Source organism: Euleptes europaea, chromosome 17, assembly GCF_029931775.1.
Source record: "Euleptes europaea isolate rEulEur1 chromosome 17, rEulEur1.hap1, whole genome shotgun sequence".
Taxonomy (NCBI): Eukaryota; Metazoa; Chordata; class Lepidosauria; order Squamata; family Sphaerodactylidae; genus Euleptes; species Euleptes europaea.
Window position 1 is genome coordinate 13,834,955 of NC_079328.1, and position 13,744 is coordinate 13,848,698.

At 49.9% G+C, this 13,744-nt stretch overlaps 1 protein-coding gene across 1 annotated transcript in view; it reads right to left on the reverse strand.

Annotated features, from left to right (window-relative positions):
* Window positions 1-13,744, reverse strand: part of DIAPH1 (diaphanous related formin 1) — a 112,846-nt gene that overhangs the window by 14,531 nt on the left and 84,571 nt on the right. The window contains exons 20-25 of the mRNA XM_056862298.1: window positions 12,636-12,737; window positions 10,455-10,694; window positions 10,185-10,314; window positions 8,729-8,853; window positions 6,653-6,817; window positions 6,193-6,328 (exon numbers count right to left, since the gene is read on the reverse strand). Of these exons, the coding sequence (XP_056718276.1) occupies window positions 6,193-6,328; window positions 6,653-6,817; window positions 8,729-8,853; window positions 10,185-10,314; window positions 10,455-10,694; window positions 12,636-12,737 (898 nt within the window). The remainder of the gene's footprint in view (window positions 1-6,192; window positions 6,329-6,652; window positions 6,818-8,728; window positions 8,854-10,184; window positions 10,315-10,454; window positions 10,695-12,635; window positions 12,738-13,744) is intronic.

Genomic DNA, 13,744 nt, shown 5'->3' on the forward strand with positions numbered 1-13,744 from the left:
GTGATCTTGATGGCCGGCTGAATGGAGGCCGGGGGTCACAGACCAGCACAGGGGCATGGGGGCAGTTTTTATATAGGGAACCCCCCTGCACTGGGGTATGCGTGTCAAAAACACAGCTGTGCAAGTGGCAATGGTTGATCCAAGCAGAACAAAATAATCAAGATGCTGAATAATTCCTCTGTTGTTACTTCCTGAACCCGACGCGTTTCGCCTGTGGCTTCGTCCGAGAAGTCTCCAGCCTAGCTTCTGAAGTCTTTTTTGGATAGCACGCTAGAGACTTGGCGAACAGGTAGAAGGCTGGGTGAGGACGTTAATCTAGGTACAGTTTTGACTGGAGATTTGTGCTACTGTAGATCCACTGACGAAGCCACAGGTGAAAAGCGTCGGTATCAGGAAGTGACAACAAAGGAATTATTCAACACCTTGATTCTTCTGCTTGCTACTGCCACTGTGCCCCCGGCTTCTTCCTAAATGGATGAAGAAAGTCGGTTTAGGGGCCTCGGAAAGAACTGCTCCAAGAATGGAGCCTGACGCTACCTTCTTGTGCCCCTGGACAGTTCCTTCCTCCTGGTCTGAATGGCTGGACGGCCTCTACTCAAGCCAACTGCATGCAAAACGGGACTTGAGACAAAATGTCTATCATTAGCAGTTCTGCCCTTTAACGCTGCAATTCACTTTCTGTTTTAATTCCAGAACTCAGGCTACTCTGGCAAAGGCTGGAGGAGGATACAGCCACAAGGAAATGCCAAGGGAAGACTCACTAGCACAGTACAGAGACATGCCAGATATTATATGGATAACACAAAGCTGGGGCAACAGTAGCCTGAATGCAAATACCTGTGATGACACTGGGAAAACAGAGTGAGAGGGAAAAGACTGGCGTACAGCATCATTTGAATACGCACAAATTACTGTTGAGAGGCAATTAAGGACGCCTGGTCTCAGCATCCCTGATAAGACCTTACAGCCCCTGCCTTGATCTGCATACACAGATCTTTTCAGGGTCATTCTAAAACATAATAAACTAAGAGGCAGTAGACAGGCATGGAGAATAAGGCCAGGATCTAAGCAGCCACATGATTCATTTCCATGCTGATCTGAACGTCAGCTTTCCTTACTGCGTTGTATAGCTGTGAAACACTTGAAGCAGCTTTATACAACTCAGACCAATGATTCATTCAACTCAGTACCTTCTATTGTGATTAGCAGTAGATCTGCAGGGTCTGTGGCACAGAGAGATCCCTTAACCTTCAACTGGAAAGGCTCGGGATCAAACCTGGAACCTTCTGCATACAGAGCTTGTGCTCTAATGCAGAGCCACAGATGCCTTCCCTAATAGCATGACAAATTGCGTTCAAAAGACTTATCTGTTTCAAAAAGTGGTTTATGACATTGGGGGCAAGGGGTGGTGGTATACAACTGAAGGGGAGGGAGGGAAAAGTCCCAGTGAATGAATACCCCAAAGCTCTTGGAAGATCCCTCTTTGAATGCTGGCCTAAACACTGTGAATGAAATGGAGATGCAGCCATTCCTGGATGGGGCTAGATACAAAACTTCTTCTACCTGCGAGAGATTTTGCTGTGGCGGAGTCTGTTCTATCATGAGGGCCGAGGGTGGGATTCTTGGATAAAATGGGCATTCGTTAAGAAGAAAAAGAGTTGGTTTTTATATGCCGACTTTCTCTACCTTTTAAGGAGAATCAAACCGGCTTGCAATATCTTTCCCTTCCTCTTCCCACAACAGACACCCTGTGAGGTAGGTGGGGCTGAGAGTGTTCAGAGAGAACTGTGACTAGCCCAAGGTCACCCAGGCGGTTTCATGTCTAGGAGTGGGGAAACCAACCCGGTTCACCAGATTAGAGTCTGCTGCTCATGTGGAGGAGTGGGGAATCAAACCTGGTTCTCCAGATTAGAGTCCACTGCTCTTAATCACTACACCACACTGGCCAACCTGAGACAATAGGAAAGTCAGCTGGACTTACAACTGAAACAGAAAAAGATGCTAAAGAAGTCAGAGAAGCAAGCAGGACGCTGGTTGTGGAGCCACGGCGCTCGCTGCCATGTTTCCTGGCGTCCACTTCCTTCCTCCCCAAAGCATCTCCTCCCAAATGTAAAGATCCAACCCTGGCTCTCCTCTGCCTCATTGGAGAAGGTATTTCAGAAGAGTCCAGGAAGGCTCTTGGGTTTGCAAGGAGCAGCCCTTCGGGGGAGGGCTGTTTCCATCATAGATAGGGTTGCCAGCTCCAGGTTGGGAAACACCTGGAGATTTTGGTGGTGGAGCCTGAGGAGGGTGGGGTTTGGAGAAAGGAGGGACTTCAGTGCCATAGAGTCCAATTGCCAAAATGGCCATTTTCTCCAGGTGAATTGATCTGTATTGGCTGGAGATCAGTTGTAATAGCAAGAGATCTCCAGCTAGTACCTGGAGGTTGACAACACTAATCACAGAAGAACACTATGAGCAGAGGCTAGATGGCCATCTGTCAGCAATGCAGATTCTATGACCTTAGGCGGATCATGAGAGGGAGGGCATCTTGGCCATCTTCTGGGTGTGTGTGAGGGGAGGTGGTTGTGAATTTACTGTGTTGTGCAGGGGGCTGTACTAGATGACCCTGGTGGTCCCTTCCAACTCTATGATTCTATGACCTGGCTTGGAACCACTCACTATTCCATGACTGGCCTCGGATCCTCATGGCAGCCATTCTGTGGCGGCGCCCACTATGCCTTCCCAAAAACCCCAAACCGACCACAGGCTCAACCAGGCCGGGGACCACCGCTGCCCATCGATATACTGTGTGGCTAATCAACAATGAACAGGCAAGGCAAGTGGGGGGGAGGGAGCCCATGGCCTTGATGAGCAATCTGCTAATGAGTCATCCTGGCTCTGATCTGGTGGTTGGGGAGGGGAGAGAGGAAGGAATGGAGAGCCATCCAATTAACTACAGGGGAGGCAGCCAGGTGGAAGTCGGTTGCGAGGATAATAAATAGCAAGCATCTTTTATGGTTAAGGGAACCCGAAAGGGCTTGAATAGAACCAGCGGCGCTGATGCCTGTGTGAATTACGAGAGAAAGGCACATCTTTAAATGCTGCCAGCCAGCTCAGGAATGCAAAGGTTGCATGTCTCAAGCAGAGACGCATCATAATACAAGAGCAGTGCATAAAGGCAGTGCCATCCCCCCACACACAACTGTTATCCAGAGGCCCCCTCGCCACCCCCCCCCGGATCTGGCTGCTGCTCCATTCTGTTCCTGAAGCTTTGTGAAAAACAAGCCCGTGAGGGCGAACCGGCCTCTCGAAAGAAATCTGCGGCTGGCAGCACTAATATCTACAAAACAATTCAGCTCCAGCGCGAATGGTGCTATGAGAGTTGTCTTCTCCCTTACATTCATCCTTCGCTAGACCAACAGTGCTTCTCTAGAGTCATTTTACACACAGCCCTGTTTTGCCACAGTAACTCAAGCCAGAAGTGTGGGGGTGGGGGGGGGAAGGAATGCGAGGAGACCCCTAAGTCATGTCACTCAGCACAACTCGCCGCTGTTCAAAGGCAGGGGATAACGGGCAGGAAATTGAGGGAGACAGGAAATAAGCAGACAGGGGCAATAATCGACTCCATATGTTCTAACAAAGGAATGTGTTTGGTAGCAAAGAGCAGATTGTGCCTGGGTAGGAGAAAGGCCCATGGCAGCGGCGGGAACTCAGGAGGCTACACAAAGGACTCCGATTGGACCGCCAGCATCCGCACAAACCCCTACAGATACAGACAGCGACCAGAAACAGCCAACTGGACTCAGCCAGCCAAATCTATGCATAGTTAGACCTTTATTAACACCTCTCGGTTTGCAGAAAGGATGAGTGTTGATGGGTTTTGAAATTAAGTCCTAAAAAGATAAAGCCTGTTTGAAATTTGAATGACTGAATCATTCCCAATTCAGACGTCCAATGCTCCAACAATGAAAAGGGACAATGAAAAGGGACAAATGAGCCCAGCTCAGAAAGGTGCTGTCCATCGCCAGGAACAGCCAAATCAGAAGAAATGTTCTACAAGCCAGACTTTCAGCCACTGCAGCGAAACATTCCTGAGCTCCCCTGGAAAGTGCAAAAAGCAGCAGGCAGAGTGAAAAGTTACTTGGGGGGGGGGGTGTCACAGGAGGCCCTTCCAGGCAGGCTCAGACAGGAACATTTTCCTCCAGTGTGAAATCCCTGCCTAGAGAGATCCATCCGTGGACCGACTGGTGGCCCACTGAAAGATCCATAGCCTTAGACAATCCCAGGGAGAGGGAAGCACATCTGTTACCCAGCATTAGAAACAGGATCAGAAAAGCAGGAGATGTATTTTTAATTATAAGACATGAAAAGAGAAGCCTTTGGCTAGGAAGGTCTGTTCATGGGAAATGGAGGATTTAAGAGTGAGAAAAAACAAAGGGCCCCCACAGAGGGGAAAAAAGAGGAGGAAAAAGAACAAAAGAAAGTCCTTACCCATGACAGACTCATCACAGGGCCTTTTCCTACAACATTCCAACACATCACACACTTTTGTATGGGAACACGTGCATAGAGAGCCACGCTCAGGCTCTTTTGCGACATGGACCTCTGGGCGAATGTGCATTGGGAAGGCCTAGCTCATCACAGATTCCCACTGCAGGCACAGTCCACAAAAGACAGTCCACAAAAGAAAGTGGCAGCAACGTGCTCCTCCCTGCAGAGCATCCAGGCTAATTCCTACACAAGAATTGTATTGCTGTGCAGGACTGTGTCACGGGGGAACTGGGGAGGTGGAACTGTGCAACAGGCAAAGGGAGTGATCCCCAAATTGGGAAGCCCCCCCCAAGTTCAAATCTCACTTTGCTTTGAGCTGATCACAGAATCATAAGAGTTGGAAGGGATCGCCAGGGTCATCTAGTCCAACCCCCTGCACAACGCAGGACATTCACAACTACCTCCCCCCTCCACACCCCCAGTGACCCCTACTCCATGCCCAGAAGATGGCCAAGATGCCCTCCCTCTCATGATCTGCCTAAGGCCATAGAATCAGCATTGCTGACAGATGGCCATCTAGCCTCTGCTTAAAAACCTCCAGGGAAGGAGAGCTCACCACCTCCTGAGGAAGCCTGTTCCACTGAGGAACCACTCTAACTATTAGAAAATTCTCCCTAATGGCTAGACGGAAACTCTTCTGATTTAATTCCAACCCATTGGATCATGTGGCCTTAAGGAAACCATGCTGCTCGGTCTCGGCTTCATGTTTAGGACCACAGAGGGACTGACTTGCCTTGCAGGGCTGTTCTAAGGGTCCAAGGTGTTTGTGTGTGCTACATAAATACCAAGTAGTAAGGTACAGCTGGAAAGTGTTCTTGGAAGTTGGTCTACACCTGGTTGACGCTTGGATTGCTGGAAACCCCCCACCCCCACCCCGGTGTTGAAAGGAAGGTGAGATCTCAGTGGAATAGACCAAGAGGACCTTTGGCTCCAGGTTCCAGATGCGCTGCTGAGAGCTCATTTGACTATTTTTAAAGCCTAACATCACAAAGCAACCAGCAACTAAGTTGCGCCAGTTTAACGGGCTGCCATTCGGTCTCTCCTTCCCCTGCCAAGGGTGAACACACATGAACACATGAAGCTGCCTTATACTGAACCAGACCCTTGGTCTACTGAAGTCAGCATTGTCTACTCAGTCAGGCAGCGGCTCTCCGGGGTCTCAGGCAGAGGTCTTTCACATCACCTGCTTGCCTAGTCCCTTTAACTGGCGATGCTGGGGATTGAACCTGGGACCTTCTGCATGCCAAGCAGATGCTCTACAACTGAGCCACAGCCCCCTGGATCCACCCAGTGTAGGAAGGCTAAGCGGCACCGAGGGAGGAGAGCTACTCTTAGACCCACCAGCTAAATGGCATCTCTGCACACCACTAGTTAAGAGGCAAATGGGGGAGGGGGCTGCTTGCAAACTCCTCGGAGGCATCTCTGCCTCCGGTCAAGACAAGGTCCCCACAGCCTAGTTTAGCAAGCCTCCTTTCAAGCAACCCTGCCTGGCCCTTGGCGTGCCTCTGAGACAGAGTTCACACAACTATAACATCACTCCGTCTCCACTGTTAGGAAGTCAGGATCTGCGAGCGCCTTTTCACTTGTGCAGGTCAAGCTCTTTCCTGAGCTGCACGGAAGCCTCCTCCCTACTCTGACCAGCCTGTTTTTCGACGGTACCTGAGTTCATGTCAATTAGCTGCTCTCTCTTCTGCTGCTTCTCTTGCCGTTCCTTTTCTGCCTTTTCTTTGGCCAGCTTAGCCCGCCGCATCTTCTCCTCCGTCTCGCGTCGCTTCTGGTTCTCCTTTAAGGCTTGCTGAAAAGAAGATGCAGCAGCTCAATGGCAGCGGCTCTGGGGCAGGCAGAGCGACCCCCCCTTTTAAAAAAGCATCCCTCCAAAGGTCAAACGGGGACAAGATGGGGACAGCGATGTTCCTGAACTGAGGGCCTGGGAAACAGGGACCGACAGGGCATGTGCACAAGGGGGGTACATTCTCCCATCATGCACTGCTCGCAAGCGTCTGGAGGCACTTGGCTGCCCACTACTGGAAGTGACACGCTGGGTCAAGGGGACAGAGGGGACGCACTGCAATCAAAAGGCAGATCTGGGCTGCCCAGGGAGAGAGGGAAAGACTCTCACCAGAAACATGTTTCTGAAGTTGTGCAGGTTACTGAAGAACTCCTCAATCAATATTTTATTGGCATCAAAAAGGAAGTATTGGCCTAATTCTTTATAGAGATTCTCCATGTTTGAGTGCATCATCCGTAGCTTCTCGTACTGCTCTTGGGCCTCCTTCACAAAGCTGTAGGACGCGAGTCAAAGGTCATAGACAGTTTAAGAGCAGACGACACCCGAGCAACTCCCCTGGGTTCTCTGTCTATCTCAATGGATTCCCTCTGGCACGCCCAAGTGCCCTCCTCCGGCTCCAGTCATCCCTGGCTGAGCATGTCCCACAGTCTTCTGCTCAAGAGTAGGACTAGAAGCCCTGGCTTCCAGGCTAGCTGTCTTTCTTTTCTTACCTCCTGGCTCCCCAAACCGGAGGGATCTGCATTCCTACACTTGTGATCCACGTTAGAGCCCAGGAAACCCAGTCATCTGCTCACTAGAAACTTATCTACTGAATGCAGGTGGCTCATCAGCCCTCCTCCTGTCATGCCCTCAGTAAGAAGAAGAAGAGTTGGTTTTTATATGTCGACTTTCTCTACCACTTAAGGAAGAATCACAAGAGCTTATAATCTCCTTCCCTTCCCCTCCCCACAACAGACATCCTGTGAGGTAGGTGGGGTTGAGAGAGCTCTAAGAGAGCTGTGACTAGCCCAAGGTCACCCAGCTGGCTTTGTGTGTAGGAGTGGGGAAACAAATCCAGTTCACCAGATTAGCGTCTGCCGCTCATGTGTAGAAGTGGGAGAATCAAACCCGGTTCACGAGGAGGAGGAGGAAGAGGAGAAGAAAGAAAAAGGAAGAAGAAGAGTTGGTTTTTATATGCCGACTTTCTCTACCACTTAAGGAAGAATTAAACCGGCTTACAATCACCTTCCCTTCCCCTCCCCACAACAGACACCCTGTGAGTTAGGTGGGGCTGAGAGAGCTCTAAGAGGGTGTGACTAGCCGAAGGTCACCCAGCTGGCTTCGTGTGTAGGAGTGTCCACCGCTCATGTGGAGGAGTGGAGAATCAAACACAGTTCTCCAGATCAGAGTCCACCGCTCCAAACCACCGCTCTTAACCACTACACCATACTGGCTCTCTGCTTTCCATCTGTAAACTCCTACAGAGAATCTCTTGTACCTCTGGCCCATCTCAGTGGCCAGCCAATAATCTAAAGGAACATCAAGTAATTGAAGCTCAATGGGTTAGGCCCAACAAGCTGTCTAGAGGGAAGACTGACTGGGGACTCTGAGGCAGCTACTGCGGGGTCTTTGGAGGAAGAATAGGCTATTCACACACAAAAAGTGAGACTGGGCCCAGAACTAGCCACAGTTTGCGTCAAGGACCTTTACTGCTGCCGTTATCCTATGGAAAGGAAGAGGGCTCTTCCATGAGGTACAGACAGCTTCACCAAGACCCTGCAAAACTTTATTCAGCGTGGTGAAGCGTGGTGAAGTGGTTAAGAGCGATGGTTTGGAGCAGTGGACTCTAATCTGGAGAACTGGGTTTGATTCCCCACTCCTCCACATGAGCGGTGGGGGCAAATCCGGTGAACTGGATTTCCCCCACTCCTACTCATTAAGCCAGCTGGGTACCTTGGGCTAGACACAGTTCTCTCATCCCCACCCACCTCACAGGGTGTCTGTTGTGGGGAGGGGAAGGGAAGGTGATTGTAAGCCGGTATGATTCTTCCTTAAGTGGTAGAGAAAGTCGGCATATAAAAACCAACTCTTCTTCTTCACTATCCTATGGAAAGAAAGAGGTCTCTTCCCTCAGGTACGGACAGCTTCACCAAGACCCTGCAAAACTTTACTTATTTATTAAGAACCACAAGGACAGAAATCTGCTTTTATGAACTGAAAACGGGGATTCACGATGCAGTGACAGCCAAGCAGCTGCAGGCATGCCCAGAGGGAACTGTGCTTTTACCTGCCCATGCTTTTACCTGCCCGTGAATGAGATGCGCAGTTCATAAAAGCGCCAAGGATGCCATAGGTCTCATATGAACCTATGGGGTTTTTTTCTTCCACAAGGCATTAATCTTAGATCAACTTTTAAAAAAAGGATATGGTCATTTTCTCCACAAATTTGTCCTTCTCCTCTGTGGTGCTGGGGAAGTCGCCAACGTCACGCCGCACGTCTGAAATCTGTTTCTTCATGAGGTCCAGACTTTTCCGCAAATTCTCACCAGAAACTTGGGTGGGGGGGAAGCGATAACAAAGATAACGTAACCAGAAAAGTCACATCTTCTGTGTGCGTGAAGCTCTGGTTACACTTGTGGAGCTGAACCCCCAGGGCAGATGGTGCCGCCTGCTGCCCTCTTGGTCCCTGCCTGCTGCTTTCTTGGTAGCCCCCCCTAGACAAAGGGGGCAAGACTGCAATCTCTATGTGTAGCCAGTACCTGCCCCTTTCATAAGAAATTCAGGAGGGACCGAATCTCTATTACCGAGAGTGCCCAAAGCAAACGCAAGATTGGATAATCACTAATGCTTTTACAGTTTTCAAAGCACTTCCCATCCATTACCTTAATGTAGCCCTTACTTGCAAGTAGGGGCTTCGGCATTATCATCTCCATTCTCCAGCCCGGGGGGGGGGGGCGCTGAGCAGGCTTCCCAAAACCACCTGACATAAGTTTGTGGTATAAGCAAGATTCAAACCAGGGACTTCCCGATTCAGAAGACAGCCTCTTAATCAGTTGTGCCCCATCTGCTCTTTGCATAAAAATCACACGCGTTTCCACTAGAAAGACTTGCCCCACTGCAAGGGCTGATCATTCTGACTCATACTTAATTGCTGGGCAGTCTGAGGAGAGCTAGTGGCTTATCAGGAGATGGCGGGATCCCTGGCTGGTGGCCCGGCGGCCAACCCCCTATCAGCACCACCCTGGTTTGTGATGAGGAAAGGGTCTGGGAAGAGAACGCTCTGCAGGCAGCCTTGGCAGAAGCTAGCCCCCATTCTGATGCCCGCTTCTTCCCTCCTCCCTGCCAAAGACTGCCTTGATTCATGCAGCCAGCCTCTCCTTTGGGAAAGGCAACAGAGACAGTGGAAGGGACAAAGGACAGAACCAGCATGACAAAATTTTCCTGCCATTTGGCTCAGAACCGTCTTTTCTCCCCATCTCTGGTTAGCTGCATGCAGGCCACAAGGAGACACATGAATCTGCCTGATACTCTTGGTCCATCGAAGCCAATATTGTCCCCTTAAGACAGGCAGCGGCTCTCCAGGGTCTCAGGCAGAGGTCTTTCACATCACCTACTTGCCTAGTCTCTTTAACTGGAGATGCCAGGGATTGAACCTGGGACCTTCTGCATGCCAAGCAGATGCTCTACCACTGAGCCACAGCCCCTCCCACTCAGGCTGTCTATTTCAGCAGAAAACAACTAGCAAGTCTGGCCCATGCAAACTGAAGCTCAAATTACCCTCCTTCGCCCTACCTCAGAAACACACCCGTTACTTCTCAGATAACTCACCTTATCCCCTGGGAACACACCTGTACACCCTCCGCCCACCCCCACCCCCGAATACCTTGGCACGCCTTCTCCACGTGGATGAGTTCATCCGGGAACTTCAACACGTCAGGATACTGCAGCTCACAGGTTTCGGCTAAGAAGTGGAGCAAGGTCTGCTTCTGATCGGCCGACTTTGTGTCTCGGAGCTGGTGGGGGGAAAGGGGGGGGCGACGTGAACCCTGCTCAGCACGAAGAGCCCCACTGGCTGCCCCTGACCCCCCACACACACACTCCCGCACGAGAGAGGTCGATATAAGGGCAATTCTGCTCAGTCCTGAAGGCTCACCTTGCAGAGGTAGCTGATGTTGAAACCGAAGGCCCCGGCGTTCATGGAGCCCGCGTTCATGTAGTTGCCCACCAAGAGAATGATGGAGAGGAGGTTGGAGAAACTCTGGCTCTTCCGGACTTCCTCGCAGGCGGCCGTCACGGCGACAATCTCCGGCTTGATGTTTTCCACCTGTTCATTAAACTGGAGCTTGAAGAGGATGGCATTGAGGCGGGACCTCAGGCGGGGAACGGAACTAATCTGAGAAGGGAAGGGGACAGATCTCACGGTCACACACAGAAGGGGGGAGGTGGAGGACAGCCGGAAGGAACCAAGGCAGTCTGAAGAGGAGGGAAAGAAGAGAGATGCTGTTTACCAAGGATGGTGGTCTCTGGAAGAACCAGATTGTGGAAGACGGATGCTGTGGGACACAGACAGCAGCAGAACACTGAAAAGAAACCCCGTCTTTTGGCATACCCAAAAAACGTCACTCGATGACTTGAAAGATGCCCCGCCAACGCCACAGTCTTCTTCATTCCGCTCTCCCCTTTCCAGAAGTGATGGGGGCAAGCAGTCGCTACTCTATTGAAAGAGTCCCCGTGAAAAGCGAACAAGGCGTCTGTCTTTTACCGTCAGCATCCTACTCTGAGGAAAACATTTCAGCACCTGTCCGATGAGCCTGAAGTATAGGAACCAACAATGCCGAACGCGTGCATCACAAATGGAAAGAGGGACATAAAAATATGTTGCTTGAATTGAAAGGACCATCCTCATCAGATCCAGATCCATTCCCCGACTTCTTCCATAGGTAAGGAGGAATCCAGGATCACACCTAAACTCTTGATGGTAGGTGCAGGTGCTATTCGCACCCTGTCAAGATTGGGCAGCTGGCGTCCCAATCCCTGCCCCGGACGGCCCAGCCACAGGACCTCTGTCTTTGATGGCTTACGTTTCAGTCGACTCTGTTTCAACCCTTTCGTCACTTTGGCCTCAGAACGAGAGGAAGGGAGAGTCAGGTCGCCCTTAGCCTCACTCCTCCTTCTCTGGGCTCTCTCCTCCTGGCTGGGGAGTACAGCCCACTCCCCTCTGTGGCCTGCAACTGGGCCTTTCCTAAGGAAGGCCCCGGGGCATGCCTGCCCAGTGCGGCTTCCTATGCTCTCGGAGGGAACTGCGGTCCTCGTGAAAGGATCACAGCGGGTGGAAGAAGAAGATGAGTTGGTTTTTATATGCCAACTTTCTCTACCACCTAAGGAAGAATCAAACTGGCTTACAATCTCCTTGCCTTCCCCTCACCAGAACAGACACCCCGTGAGGTAGGTGGGGCTGAGGGAGCTGTGACTAGCCCAATGTACCCAGCTGGCTTCATGTGCAGGAGTGGGGAAACCAACCCAGTTCACCAGATTAGCCTCCGCCACTCATGTGGAGGAGTGGGGAATCAAACCCGGTTCTCCAGATCAGAGTTCACTGCTCCAAATCACCGCTCTTAATCACTACACCACGCTGGCTCTCACACCACGCTGGAACCCTAGCCAACCTCCCTTTTGTCTGCTGCAGCCAATTCCTGGGCAGAAGAACCAACTCCGGCTCCTTAAAGCACTGCTTCTCCCTGCACGTCCATCGACCCAGCTGGTTTGCCCATTCTCCCTGCCGCTCTCGATGGTGAGCAAAGGCAAGGAGCGCTCCCTGTGTGGCGGAGAAGCGTTAGGTCCCTGTTCCCATCCCCTGGAGCTGACACGCAATGTGTGTGTGTGTGGGGTGTGTGTGTGGGCTGCACCCCCGACAGGTGCTTTCCAACCGATTCTTCTGCCTGCTCCAGTCTTCAACCTTCCCTCTACCCCCGCCAGCATGAGGTTTCAAAATTTGACAGTAGGGCTTTAAAATAGTTCCCATTCCTAGTGGCAGCCTCTGTTTTGGGGATGACTGATAGAAAACAACAGGCTTTGAGATACGGGGCCCGGCTTGTGGGCAGACTGTTGTGCAAGCAGGCAGAGATACAGAGATACAGAGGATCTCCTTCTATGGATGTGCACAGAGAACCCCCAGTATTAATGATGATGGGAGAAACAACAGGCAACCCCCTCCTTCTCGGACAGGGACAGGCCACACCTGAGAAACGAAAGGAGCTGAAAATACAGCTGCTTCTTTTTGGAGGGAGGCGCACTTCTCGATCTGCTCCCTAGACTTCACGGGCAGGACACTCACCACCACTCCAAACTGTTCGGGCTCAGCCAGCTCACTGTACTCTTCCTTCAGTTCTGCTATCATCTTCAGCTTGTCTGGTTCTGGCACTAACTTAATGAGGTTCTGGGAGAGAAGAAGAAGAATTGGTTTTTATACCCTCCTTTTCTCTACCAAAAGGAGTCTCAAAGCGGCTAACAATCAAGTTAGAGGTATGGGAAATATTATGGAAAAGAGAATTTAAATTTACAATCTCTAGTGAAGTTAGGGAGAACATGTATAAAATGTTCTACAGATGGTATATCACACCTGTGTTGGCAAATAAAATGAAAATTGGAACTACAGATTTATGTTGGAAATGTGGAATTGAACGTGGAACTTTTATGCATGCTTGGTGGTTTTGCAAAAAGATTAAAAATTTTTGGAGAAAGGTAATAAAAGAAACCAATAATTTGATTAATATTAGGGTAAAACCTGATCTGGCTTTTTGTTTATTGGGGATTGCAATTGATAAAATCAGTAGAAGTGATAGAGTCATATGTCAATATAGTTTTGCAGCGGCGAGGATCACGATAGCAAGATCCTGGAAGTTGGTAAATAGACCCTCAATTAAAGACTGGAGAGAAAAACTATGGTTTTATGTGTGAATGGCCAAACTAACAGATTCCCTGCATGGGAAAGACATGGAAGAATTTAAAAAGTCTTGGTTAAAGGCCTTTGCATATTGGGATAAACTGGCAAAGACGAATCTTACTAACTTCGTGACCAAGCTATAGATACAATTCTCTTAAAGCTTAGTAGTATGGTAAGCTATTGTAAAATTAACCTGTAAGACACTTCGCCAGAAGTTCCACACAGTGGTGGGAGGATATAGGGGGAGTACACTATAGGTGGGTGGTGGGTATTTTAGGTATTATATATGGATTCATTTACTACTTGAATCAACTAATATAATTCAATGTTTTGTACTTTTTTATTCTGTATTTTATACTGATTTACTTCATTTTTTTCTTTTCTGTTTTGTTCATATAAAAATAGAAAAAAATTATTTTTAAAAAAACAATCAACTGCCCTTCCCCTCCCCACAACAGACACCTTGTAAGGTAGGTGGGGCTGACAGCGTTCGGAGAGAA